Source organism: Leguminivora glycinivorella, chromosome Z (assembly GCF_023078275.1).
Source record: "Leguminivora glycinivorella isolate SPB_JAAS2020 chromosome Z, LegGlyc_1.1, whole genome shotgun sequence".
NCBI lineage: Eukaryota > Metazoa > Arthropoda > Insecta > Lepidoptera > Tortricidae > Leguminivora > Leguminivora glycinivorella.
In genome coordinates, this window is record NC_062998.1 from 16,103,207 (window position 1) to 16,116,143 (window position 12,937).

The 12,937-nt window shown below is 35.3% G+C and overlaps 2 protein-coding genes across 4 annotated transcripts in view; one reads left to right on the forward strand and one right to left on the reverse strand.

The window, feature by feature from the left end:
- LOC125240868 (pseudouridine-5'-phosphate glycosidase) overlaps positions 1-12,937 on the reverse strand; it is a 197,260-nt gene that overhangs the window by 13,832 nt on the left and 170,491 nt on the right. For all 3 annotated transcript variants that reach the window (XM_048149014.1, XM_048149012.1, XM_048149013.1), the window contains exon 10: positions 12,815-12,929. In XM_048149014.1, the coding sequence (XP_048004971.1) occupies positions 12,815-12,929 (115 nt within the window). The remainder of the gene's footprint in view (positions 1-12,814; positions 12,930-12,937) is intronic.
- On the forward strand, positions 617-5,768 carry LOC125240870. The gene is made up of 5 exons (XM_048149020.1): positions 617-791; positions 1,305-1,513; positions 1,644-1,839; positions 2,085-2,213; positions 4,755-5,768. The coding sequence occupies exons 1-5, from the start codon at positions 758-760 to the stop codon at positions 4,919-4,921; spliced, it is 735 nt and encodes a 244-aa protein (XP_048004977.1). The 5' UTR covers positions 617-757; the 3' UTR covers positions 4,922-5,768.

The window sequence follows — 12,937 nt, forward strand, 5'->3', positions numbered from 1 at the left end:
AGAGAGTGTTTCGAAAAGCAGAATCTTGAGCGTTGTGAGGGTTTCAGGGCACGAAGGATAAATAATTATTTCCACCATGTGAAATACGAAATTTTTCATTACAATAATAACGCCAGGATAATACTAATATGTACTTTTTTGCATACGGTTTTTTATTTAAATAATATTTTAAAACACATTTCTTCATAGATGATTGGTAGTTGGTATTCAAGGTAGCAAAAATATTTATATATGTATTGGGCTTTAACACTTGATCCCTCAATACGCTCGGGATTCATTTTTAAAAACCCAAATCTCAGGCTCAGAATTAATTTTTAGATTGCAATGCATTTAAAAAATATACAAGGTGGCTCCGGATAGTCATCAGTGTCATCACTAAAGTAGGCTAAATCCAACACAAAAACTGTACAGCTCTAGCAAATTTACTGTTGCAGTCCAGTTGCAGTCAGTCTGTTAAAGACCCAAACTTTGCCCAAACCAAACTGCACGATGCGACCATAGAGTACAGTTTAAACCTTATTGAAACTTTCAAGCGGAACTTTATAGAATGGGGCTCGGACGACTGACATTTGACGTTTCACTCATTTCTCTTCTACATTGTTTAGTTTGTCTGTGGTACAATTTGGAAGTTCAAAATATCGTTTACTTTACGGTAGACGCGTTGTTATACAAAATCAATTCTCCTGATAGGTGTACAAAATAATGTATTATTAATACATATAATTTTAAGAGTTACTGTGAAGTCAAAACTTTCAATATGACGGCCGACAACGAATATCCAAAGGCGTCGAGTAAGTATACCGGGCACGCCCACCGATGTGCATACCGTTTGTTATTACCCAATTTACAATTACGATATAATTTATATTTTTAATTACTTACAATATAATATACTAATAAGGATGTATTATTTAGGATCTAGGTAAATATAATATGACTTATCAAGTTTTATAATATATCAACATTGGCAATCTGACCTCGTTTTTGTTTTCTGTTATTATCGTCATAAGCCGCGGGATCTGTATTAAATCCTAAAGGATATCACAGTTTTGGTTAATTCTGAACGTCGATAAATACAATCCAAAGACATTAAACCTTCAAAGAGGTTTTTTACTGTTGGAGCTTCCAATAAGATGGTTATGCCTATGTTAAGCATTTAAAAAGCATAAATGCATTTAATAGCGAAGCAAGCATCTTTAACTAGTGTCATATTTCTGTTATGATAAGTAAGCTAAGTAATATAATAAAATAACCTGCAAATCTCTTTGTCTCTGCAAGTTACTTTTATGTCTGAATTGTTTTAGATGCCACACTTATTGGGGCAACAATCACTTATGTTGCCGGCCTCTTCCTGCTCTTCTCGTTTGCAAGCCCATACTGGATAGAGTCATATCCAGAGATGTTTGATTCCTTCAAGCGCATGGGTTTGTGGGAGTATTGTTTTGATCGCTTCCGTCTGCCACAATATCAATTGGACAAACTCTTCATGGGTTGTCACTACATTTTTAGTCAGGTTGGTGTTTTTATTTCACTTACAGTACGCTCAAGTACAGTAATATTTTGATATAAAATTACATAGTAAATAAATTACTCAATGATGTATTACAGACATTTTAGTTATTGTTTGATGATTTTTATTTTAGGAGTACTATGTGATTCGCGAGTACCTGCTGCCCAGCTGGCTCATGGCTGTGCAAGCATTTGTGACTTTGGCACTCATATTTTCACTCAGCGCACAAGTACTACTGGCCTGTGTGATTGTGCGCTGGCCTCTGCGCACAGTGCTTCAATATGAATGGATTTTTGTCTCCCTCTCATTTATATTCATTGCTGTGTCAAGTAAGTATTTAGTCAGGTGTAACTCTTTGTATTCATTTCTTTGGTCAGTTTCATTCCATCAAACATGTTAAAAACATGCTATAGTTTATTATAATAATTACCTATAATTCAGTATTTATTCACCAACAACAGAGTAGGTACTGAAGCTAATAGTGTAATTAGATGTTTCTTTTTATCATTTTAATGTAAAAAAAGATACCAATTGTATGTTAATGAGACAATAAACCATATGTTCTAATTTGCAGGTGTATTCTTGTTCTTGGCCGTAGCAGTGTTTGGAGGGAACTGTTACCGCAGGGACTGGCTGATGTATCCCTCCTTCCATGTTGTATCCTGGTCATATGCCTTTGCTGTAGTTGCGTTTATATTTTTCGGTAAGTCACATAGACATAGGGCTGCCATCCGTCCGGGTTTCCCCGGATTTGTCCTAGTTTGGAGGCCGTCCGGGGGCCGTCCGGGCGGGGAGTCAAGAAGTGTCCGGGGAAAACCCGGACACTTTTCACGTAACCACGTAACGTGCACCTCATTGAATTTAGGTATTTATCAGAGAATTTAAGTTGACTGATTAACTAATATCTGTTTACATAATAAAAACCCGGCCAAGTGCGACACGGACTCGCCCACCGAGGGTTCCGTTTTCGTACAAACTTTCACTGGTTAAAACTAATGACTTGACTAGAAGTATAAGTACTAATGAGCATTAATGTGTATAGTATAGTGCCATCTCTCGGTGAATTCTTTAACTAATTTACGCGACCTGTATTGTACGATGGCTTTTCAGGGATAATTCTTTATAATGTTAACCGATTTCGACAGTTTTTACTTTATTTGAAAGATAATGTTTTAGGTAAAATCTCGTATACTTTTGAAATATGATATGGAAGTATATTATCTATATGCAAGGGTGGTAAAATTAAAAGTTGAAATTGAAAAGCTTTTTGTCAATTAAAAAACAGACTCCAAGATACACACTCGATTAACTTTTTCCTGTAATATAGCATGAAGCCAATGTTTCGTAAAATTTTCACAATTTTTTTCGGAGATAAGGGGGCGAGGGGAGAACGGTATTTTTTAACATTTTCCTTCAAGATTCAAAAACCTTTTAATTTTTTTTGTAAAAGAGGTAAATTTAATGTTTTTCCTACTCAGAATCACGAGCCCTTTCGATCCTACTAGGTAAAAAAAAAGCGTCCCAAATTTAATTTTTCCACTTCAATACCATTTTTCAAACACTTTTTACAGCGGTTACAAAGTGGAAATTACGCAAAATAATAGAAAATTTTGTGACCACTTTTTTGTCTCCGGTTTTTTTCCTAGATCGAAAGGGCTCGTGATTTTGAGTAGGAAAAACAGTGTTTCTTCTCGCGATAATGCCCAAATTACACATTGTGTGAAATTAAAAAATACATACATATATACAATCACGCCTGTATCCCATAAAGGGGTAGGCAGAACACACGAAACTACTAAAGCTTCAGTGCCACTTCAATTAAAAAATAAATGAATGAAAATTTAAGGTCATTTTTTTTAAAAATTAATTCTGACTCGTCCGGGGAAAAAATGCGATTTACGCCAAATGTCCGGGTTTTCTTGTATCTTTGTCCGGGTTTGGCGAAATTCGAGATGGCAGCCCTACATAGACATCATAACACTTTATGTTCTCGCGTTTTGTACACATTTTTTAAAGACAGACAAGAGTCGAACGCGATAAAATAACATTTTTACCTTTTATCCCATAGACATTTTTTTTTATATTGAAAAAGCTAAGGGATATTACATAATTTCATCATAAATTGTCAGTTTACAAATATCATCCTTGGTATTCTCCTAAGAGTTTCGCTTTGTTCAGCTCCAAGTGTACCATGAACCATGAAAGCACCAAAATTTAGGGAAAACTCCTTGAAATTATGTCACATTTAATCTACATTTTGTTCTTAGAAATAACGTTTTTTTTTCTGGGGCTACCTTTGGTTTCATGGGTAACTATTTATCGCGCTAACCAGAGTTAATATTATAGTGTTACCTTTATTTTTTGTTTAATAGACCAGAATCGTTAAAAAGGTTTTTATTGACAATTTTTTTCCAACCACTCGAGATTACCACCCTATTAAGAAAAAAAGAAAGGAAGAAAGAAAAAGCATTTATTAGCACAAAATACATACCAATAACTATCTTAAACTAAAACTAGTTACAAAAAATTATTAATTGCCCTAAATGGTCCTTACTCAGCTAGGTGTCACGGTATGGGCCACATGGCACACTCCGCAACGCTGGTTTTCTGTAAGGCCTATTAAAATGTTACTCCTTATTTTTTGCGGGAGTTACGCTCGTACAATTTTTAACTTATTTCGCTCAAATGAAGTTAGAACCAGATTACTTGAAACAACTGAATACTTAAAAAGACTTGAAGCACCTATGCCATGCCTTGTTTAAGGCATCTTGTCACACAATATCATTTCGATAAGTATATCTCTGATTATCTGTCTAATTTGGCCCAAATACTCTCAATATCATTGATTTTCTGGCTAGTTGCACCACAGAAAACTGTCTACGATTTCTGGCTATTTTAATTTTATTTTTCATCAACATGTGGTGCAACCCTCCCCAAAAATGTAGCAACTGGCTGACGTATTTACGAGTATCTCGACGGCCGATCGTAATGTACTTGTGTAATGATTTGCTTCAAATGTCCAAAGGGTGAACTGTCCAGAAATACCCTTAGCGAGGCTCCGTAGGCGTGTCTTTTTCTTGACATATGGATGGATAGTCTCATGTGCTAGCCTTGCTGTCACCTCAAGGAACAAGAAAATAATGTTGTCTATTTGCCTGATTTTACTATCGGTTGCCGACTGGTACAATGTACATTGTAAAATATAATTTTGAATGTATCTGAAGAAAGCAAGTGCTTTTTCCAGGCGTGGCCGCGATCCTGCTGTACTTGGAGTCAAAGAAGCTGTACGAGCTGCGGCTGGAGGCGCGCAACCTCGTGGCGCAGATGCAGCACAGCCAGCCCGAGCACGCGCTGCACCAGCTGCGCGACCAGCTGCAGCACCAGCGGCAGATCGGCTGGAATGTTGCCTAACTCTTCACTAATCTTCTCACTGCCTTCTCTGTCTAATCACTCATCACTCACTCATTTGTCCCTACACAAAACGATACTGATGTAGTCAATAAACATTTGGCATCAGGTAAATACTGAATAATTACTAGTTATGAGTATGATAGATCTATCAGACTTAAAGTAAAAGCAATTTCAAAAAGCGTCAAAAGTTTAGAAGGATTGTATTGGTGTGATAGAGAGGGACAAACGAACTTTATCGGCTTGATAACTTTAGTGAACGTTTATGAATAAGGGGGTTAGTAGGTGGATGGCGTGAAGAACTTGATAAGTTGAAATATTTTTTGCTGAAATTTGAATTTAGAACATAACAAGTCTTATTGTTCAGTGTTGTTTCGTCCTTACGACAGATTTATCAAGTTCATCACGTCTTTTACCGAATTATTCCTGGGGTTCCACTTGCCTTTCTTACGAAAACTTAAAATAACGTCTCAATTCAAGAGGACCAATTCATAAACCAGTGTAAAATTAATTTTATCTAGCTTAAGAAATGTTCTCATGTAACTAATATATTCGTCGATTTATTATATGCATTAATATAATCCTTATCCCAATGATGGGATAGCCAGTTGAGTATGCCTTTTTGACTACATTTGTGTAATGCCTATTGAAAATATTTTATTGCTATTTCGGATTTTATGAAGTTTAATCAGTATCGCAGAATTATTCTGAAGCACATAATTATGTTGGCTTATTGGGTTAAATTGTGGCGTGTAGGCGAGAGGCTGGCAACCTGTCACTGCAATGTCACAGTTTCGTTTTCTTTCAACCCCTTATTTGCCAAGAGTGGCACTGAAACCTGAGTAGTTTCATGTGCTCTGCCTACCCCTTCATGGGACACAGGCGTGATTGTATGTATGTATGTATGTACATAATTATGTACATGTTTATGTGTTGAATGCTAACTGTCTCAAATGTTGTACTGAATGTGCACCAAAGCTTAAAACACAGTACACTGATTCTTTCACGATTTCTACACCAATGAGTAACCATATCGGAACTTGGAGGCGAAAGATAGGCTAGATTAATTCAGATATTTCGACATATCCCTCCTGGCTGAAGGAATATTTCCTATGATGGGACTTAATATTCAAACTTATATTATAAATGGTCCGTCTCGTTTTGTTAAGAATTAAATGCAGTTGCTACTTAGGGTTACATTTGAAGTAACATAAAGGATTTGACTAGGTTGTAACCGTTTAATTACTGTTGTGTTACTCGCGCTAATTTGGTTAATATGTCTGCAAATTCTGTTATTTTTAGTATCTTATTTCTAAAACTATCGTATCGCTGTATGCATTTAATAGCGAACGTTTTCTGTCGTCAATTCTGTGAACCAGGATGTGCCTTGAAACAGGAATTTGGTATGATATGATAATTTAGAAAGAGAGGTATAAATCTGGAAACGCCATTATAAATTTAAGAATATTATATTCATACTTGATACTTGAAATGTAAATCTAATCTCAAAATTGATAATGTTAATCTCAACAGAAGAAATGAAAGTTTATAAAAATGTATTCATATTTAGTTACTATATTATTTGTATTAAGTTTCAAATTTTGTAGAATAATATTCTTAAGACTTTTGAGCTTGCTTAAAACATTAGTTTTAAATAAGTAGGTATGTATTGTAATCACGAATAAGTTTTTTTTTATGACTGAAATATTACGTTTTCGTTTTGAATCTCAATACCGATGCCGTCCGTAAAAGACTAACATTTTTCTAGAGTAAGCAAGCATGTTTACTGAGATAAACTATAGATATATTAAGTCTGGATTTAGGTTATTTTTATGTTTATTTGTTTCTGGTTTAAGGACAAATGATTCGACGTCTGATTAGTTTTCTTCAGAGGGAAGCTTAACTTACATTGGACATATGGTCAATATATATTTGGTGACGTAACTTTATGTACAAAGTTACTTTAAATTGACCGTCATATTTCACCGTCGGTAGTGATATGACACTTACACATACATAGATACATACCTAATGGAAATATAAAGTCACATTATGTTGGATTACAATGGTGCAGAGGGAAATACTCCAGAAGTATTTTGCATATCTATTAAACTCGCATTTAATTAAAGATTACTAATGAGTTGTAGTATAGGTTTACATTTTATTTTGTTAAGTAAGTATGTGTCTTGTACAAAGTCCGAGACATTTAGGACCGCTTACAAGAACCCGTCTGTAGAAAGCCTAGCCCTTATTTAAGAGTTTTGATGTGCCTTGTTAGTTAAATTATGTTTAGCTGGATTTGATTCACTGTAGGGTTAATTATTTTACTATCACAAGAACACATTCCAATATCCCGCTGACGAGATAGGTTAAGGACGATTTTTTATTACTGTCGAAATTTTCTACTGATAGAAGTCTATACAGGATCATAGACAGAACAACCATATTAATATAGCTGAGATACGGTTGCAGTTGTTTCAGAATAATTTATGCGTTTTCAGCTTATAAATTGTGTTTAAATAGCAGCAGTCACCGTACCCAAATATGTAAAGATTTTGCATTGATGCTAATTGCAAAGAATGATGTCATTATTAATGTCAGATTTGTATGAAAATATGATATTCATATTGACAGAATTAGGAATAGACTTCACAAATAAGTCTGGTCCCACCTGACTTTAATTGTGTCACTCAAGTTCAAACTTGGGTAAATCCATTCTGCTTTAAGGTTGAATAAATAAAAAACATAATATTGATCTGAAAGATAATCAACCTTATAGCAGAATGGATTTACCCAAGTTTGAAGTTAAGCGACACAATTGGTTGATTGTATAAATCGAACTTACTTTCTTTACGTAGTCGTGGATCAAATCCTATTTAATTCTACATCCGTCCAAGTATAATGTTATTTGTGTTTATAATATAAGTAGGTATTGTAAACGTAATTAAAACATGAGTAAACTATATTTCTGCAGCATTGTATTTTAATTACTTACCAGTATAATATTTCCCTGTATTTTTAGCCCACTATTTCCCTGCATTATTTACACTCCTTACATTATTCACACTTCCCGGTTTCCGATTGAGTTGATATTTTGCACATATATGCAAATCACGTGACAATGCAATATTATGGTATCATGGAGCTGATGTGATGATGAACCAGAAAGGTGGTCATAGGAAATTTGTTATGAAACGTTGTATCCCCATCGAGTAAGGGGTTTTTTTTAGAAACGTCTCGGAGAGCAGTACCTAGATGACTGTTGAAAGAAGGTAGCGTCGGCGATAAAAGCTTGTGCCAAAAATGAACTTTTTGCAAAAAAACTTATTTCAAGTTATTAATTGTTCGATTTGACAAATGTTGTTTTAATTTAGCGTCACTAGTTTCGAACTCTCCTTTTCCGCACTTGTATTGTAATATATTCTTATCCGACGATAACTTTCAAAGAAATGTGTGAGAGCATTTAAACTTTTTATTTGAAATATTATTACCTAGTGGTATTGCCATTTTATTTTACTCATTGGGTAGTGTACTTTCGATATCAGTCTATAGTTTTCTAATATCCGATATATTTACCGAATAATCGCGTAGCTACGTTTAACAATTTCCCCTTGTAGATTAAATGCAACTTCCTTAGCAGCTTTTGAAACCCTCCAGGACCACCAAGTTGAATTCCTAAAATGTTGGATTTGCAAAAAGTTGAATTTGCAGGATGTTGAATGTTAAAATGTTGAATTTGCATTATGTTGAGTTCTTTTTATGTCCAAATTGCATAAAGTTGAATTTGCAGCTTGTTGAATCCTAAAATGTTGAATTTGCAGAAAGTTGACTTTGCGGTATGGTGAACCCTAAAATGTTGAATTTCCATAAGATTAAATTTGCAGTAGGTACCTACAGGGTGTAGCAAAGGTCCCGAGTGATACTTTAACAGCTGATAGGGTTACTAATGACCCTAAGTGTGATACAAGTGAAAAAATTTCGTAGTTCGAAAAAAATGAGTTTCGATTTTTTCCGCTTAAATAGCAATCAGGGTATTGGTCTTGTCGGCTGTTGAAGTAAGGTGCATTGGGGTAATTTCGAACGTCGTCTAATTTTGAAAGTCACATAAAAATCACCATTATTTCCATCATATCAAGATTCCCCTTTCGAAATTACCCGAGCATTTCTGTATGTCGAAATTATCTCAAAGCACCCTATTGACTTTTGTTACATGCTATATAGTTTCAGGGCATATTTAAGTTCCAAGACTCCACTGATGAGCCTTTTCGAAGCATAATGCCTTAAAATTTTGTTCCCCGTTACAGCAATGGGTTAAATACAGTCTGAAGACTGAAATTCATGACCATCAAAGGTACATTTTTTTCTCCTATTAGGACCAAAAAGCTCGCGATTCTGAGTAGAAATCATATTAAAAAATACCCATGTTAAAAAAAGATTCCAGGAATATAAACTTGAGTTCCTAAAATGTTGAAATCCCAAAATGTTGAAAGTATACATTTTGAGAATTCAACTTTTTGATATTTCAACGTTATGAGAATTCAACATTTTGCGAAACTGAAAAAAATCAACATTCTGGGAAAGTCAACGTTTCGGGATTTCAACATTTTAGGAATTCAACCTGGTGGTCCGGGAGGTTTGAAACAAGAGTGCCTTTATCAGTGTTGTGAAAAATAATAACTTCCAGTAACAATGCCGTTAAACAAGCGTTAATGAGCTCTTACTTAGCTAGCTTTGAAGTCTCTTCATCCTTGATATTCGATATGCCTTTGACGCATTAGCAACACTGTATGCATTGACAGCTTCGGGCTTCGGTTTCATTAAACGGTGTGGCGGCTGCTTATGTAGCTGGCACGCATTTACTCGTGCCTCATGGCACATAATAGTTAATTGTGCTCTAATGTTATCTGACCTATTTTGCACGTATGCGGTGCATGCGTTTAACAATGGTTCGATTGACATCCAATAATAATATTGGCAGTTACCTAATAGTTAACTACCTATTTACATGCGAGTTGAGTAAATTGACTCAACGCGTCTAAAACTTGTCTGTAGCCTTACATACATACAACATACATACAATCACGCCTGTATCCCATAAAGGGGTAGGCAGAACACATGAAACTACTAAAGCTTCAGTGCCACTCTTGGCAAATAAGGGGTTGAAAGAAAACGAAACTGTGACATTGCAGTGACAGGTTGCCAGCCTCTCGCCTACGCCACAATTTAACCCATATCCCATAGTCGCCTTCTACGACACCCACGGGAAGAAAGGGGGTGGTAAAATTCTTAACCCGTCACCACACAGCCTCTGTAGCCTTAACGTTGAATGTGTAATAACCAAATTATAAATATAAATTGCGAATACTATATTGTGCGAGTCGTGGGAGTTTTTCATCAAACTGGCAATACAAAAATATGTGTAAAGTTAAAAAAAAAGTTAATCATGGAACTAGAAATTTCATAACGTAAGTAACTCCCGTTACGCCTGTGTGCAATGGCACATTGAGCAAGTGTAGGAAATGCGACAATAAGGCAGTATTTCCATAAAAAAATAATTTGAAATCAATCCTTATCGATAACCGCCAGTGTGGTACCTTTTAGTTGAAAACGTCACACTTATCCATATTACACAATAGGCCTAAAACGTGCTTTACAGTAAACTCGAGCAGGCTTCTGTCACAGTATAATAAAGAGTACTATCGTACAGTATGGCCACTCCCGCTCCCCGCTGAAAGTGCCGCCCACCCCTCACAGTTACCGCCTGTCAAAAACCGCGAATAGTCGACCTGTCATATCTCACTCTCATACAAGCATGGTACGCGTTCACCTAATACACGAGCATAGACTGTGTGCTAGGAACGCGCCTCTTTCATATAACATATTATTTGATCGCCAGTGTCCGAGGTGTGCTTCTGTTGAGGGTACTCATCAGACAACGCTATATCATAAACGTGCATAGAATTAAATATAAGGCTTAGTAGCATACATTGTGCTTGACACAAATGCCCATTTGCCAAATGGCCTCATGCCAGTACGGCTGTCAATAGTAATAAATATAACCAAATCAACCAAATCTGTTAAATCTTCCACCGCTATTCCATCGCATGCAAATGCCGCCTGCATTTGCACTTTAAATGCACGATGCAGTCTACTTCAATATACGATTTGTACGACAGCACCTCAGCATTAGGTAATTTAAGTTAGGTTTATTTCCCCCGGGTTTTCCGCTAGTTTCTTGTATTTAAATTTACGGTTTACTGACGATTCGCCAAAAAACGTTTCCCAAAGTTTCACATCCCAAACTATTATTCCCAAATTATCATTTCCCAAATAAACGTTTGGCAAAACAACTTATCGCAAATTGACATTTAGCAAAACTTTTTTTGGCAAGTATTTGTTTCCCAAAATATTTACTTCGTCAAATTTCATTTTACCAAATATTATTTAGTCAAAGGTATTGTTAGGCAACATTTCCGTTTCCCAATATATTGTAATTAAATGGCGCACTAGAAATTTGTTTGTTGATTTTATACTTTGTGTCCAAGATTTTTGTGAAATAATGTGTATGTCGTACTTTTTTAGGATTCCGTAGTCAACTAAGGGTTCCTCCCTTATAGTTTCGCCATGTCTGTCTGTCCGTCCGTCCGTCCGTCCGCGGATAATCTCAGTAACCGTTAGCACTAGAAAGCTGAAATTTAGTACCAATATGTATATCAATCACGCCAACAAAGTGCAAAAATAAAAATGGGAAAAAATGTTTTATTAGGCTACATGTAAAGTGGGGGCTGAAATTTTTTTTTATTCCAACCCCAACGTGTGATATATTGTTGGATAGGTATTTAAAAATTAATGAGGGTTTACTAAGATCGTTTTTTGATAATATTAATATTTTCGGAAATAATCGCTCCTAAAGGAAAAAAAAGTGCGTCCCCCCTCTAACTTTTGAACCATAAGTTTAAAAAATATGAAAAAAATCAGAAAAGTAGAACTTTATAAAGACTTTCTAGAAAAATTGTTTTGAACTTGATAGGTTCAGTAGTTTTGAGAAAAATATGGAAAACTACGGAACCCTACACTGAGCGTGGCCCGACACGCTATTGGCCGGTTTTTTCCTCCTGCTGCAATTGTCAAGGATGACATTTTCACTTACATGTCCAGATGTATTTTATTAAAAAGAAACCTTATGTTTTCAAAACCATTATGTTCTATTAATTTTTAATTACTTTAAAAAGCCATTTCCGGTTTGCTCACTGTCAACCTAACACGCTCCTCCTCGCTTCGCTTGTCGTCGCACCTAAACTGACCCTGTCGCACACGAGTTTTCTGTTACAATACTAATAAAATTATTACATTACATTTATGCCTTGTAATATTTATTGTCAAACGTGGTTTTGCATGGTGTAATTAGTAGAAAAAATTTTTGACAAGAAAATAGTTGACAAAATAATTTTGTCCAGTAATTAATTTGACAAAAATAAAGTTGAGCAAACTTTTCTTGTCCAACTGAAGCCTTGGGAATAAAACTGAAATTATCATTTGACAATTTTAAGTTAAATTTGGCAAAAAAATCTTCGGTAAATTAAATTAATCCCGTAGAAATGAAAATGCAAATGCCTAAATATTTTCGAAATTTGCGATGTGAAATTTTGACCAAACATGTTTTTGGAATTATAAGTTTTGCCATTAAAAACGTTTGCGAAATAAAGTTTTGTCTAAATAAAATTTGACTAAGTAAAATTGTGCCAAATGATAATTTGACCAAAAAAATTCATTGCGAAACATACCTTTGCCAAACAATACTTTGGGAAATGAAACTATTGCGATATGATTATTGGGAAATGAAATTTGACGAAACGTTTTTTGGCGAAACTGCAGGACACCTAAATTTACACTCACCGGGTTTGTTTAGTTCACTGCATTGTTGAATCACGTACTGGATGGTGGATTGTGGTGCATTTCCGTCTAGGACTACGACCGGCGCCTTTTCCAAAACGTCCATGTGCCTGTTTACCTAAGGAC

Bases quoted from the DNA above. Each gene is read 5' to 3' on its own strand.
- LOC125240870 (XM_048149020.1), top strand. From the start codon at position 758: ATGACGGCCGACAACGAATATCCAAAGGCGTCGA. The intron at 792-1,304 runs GTAAGTATACCG...GAATTGTTTTAG, and splicing joins CGAATATCCAAAGGCGTCGA to ATGCCACACTTATTGGGGCA. The intron at 1,840-2,084 runs GTAAGTATTTAG...TCTAATTTGCAG, and splicing joins TATATTCATTGCTGTGTCAA to GTGTATTCTTGTTCTTGGCC.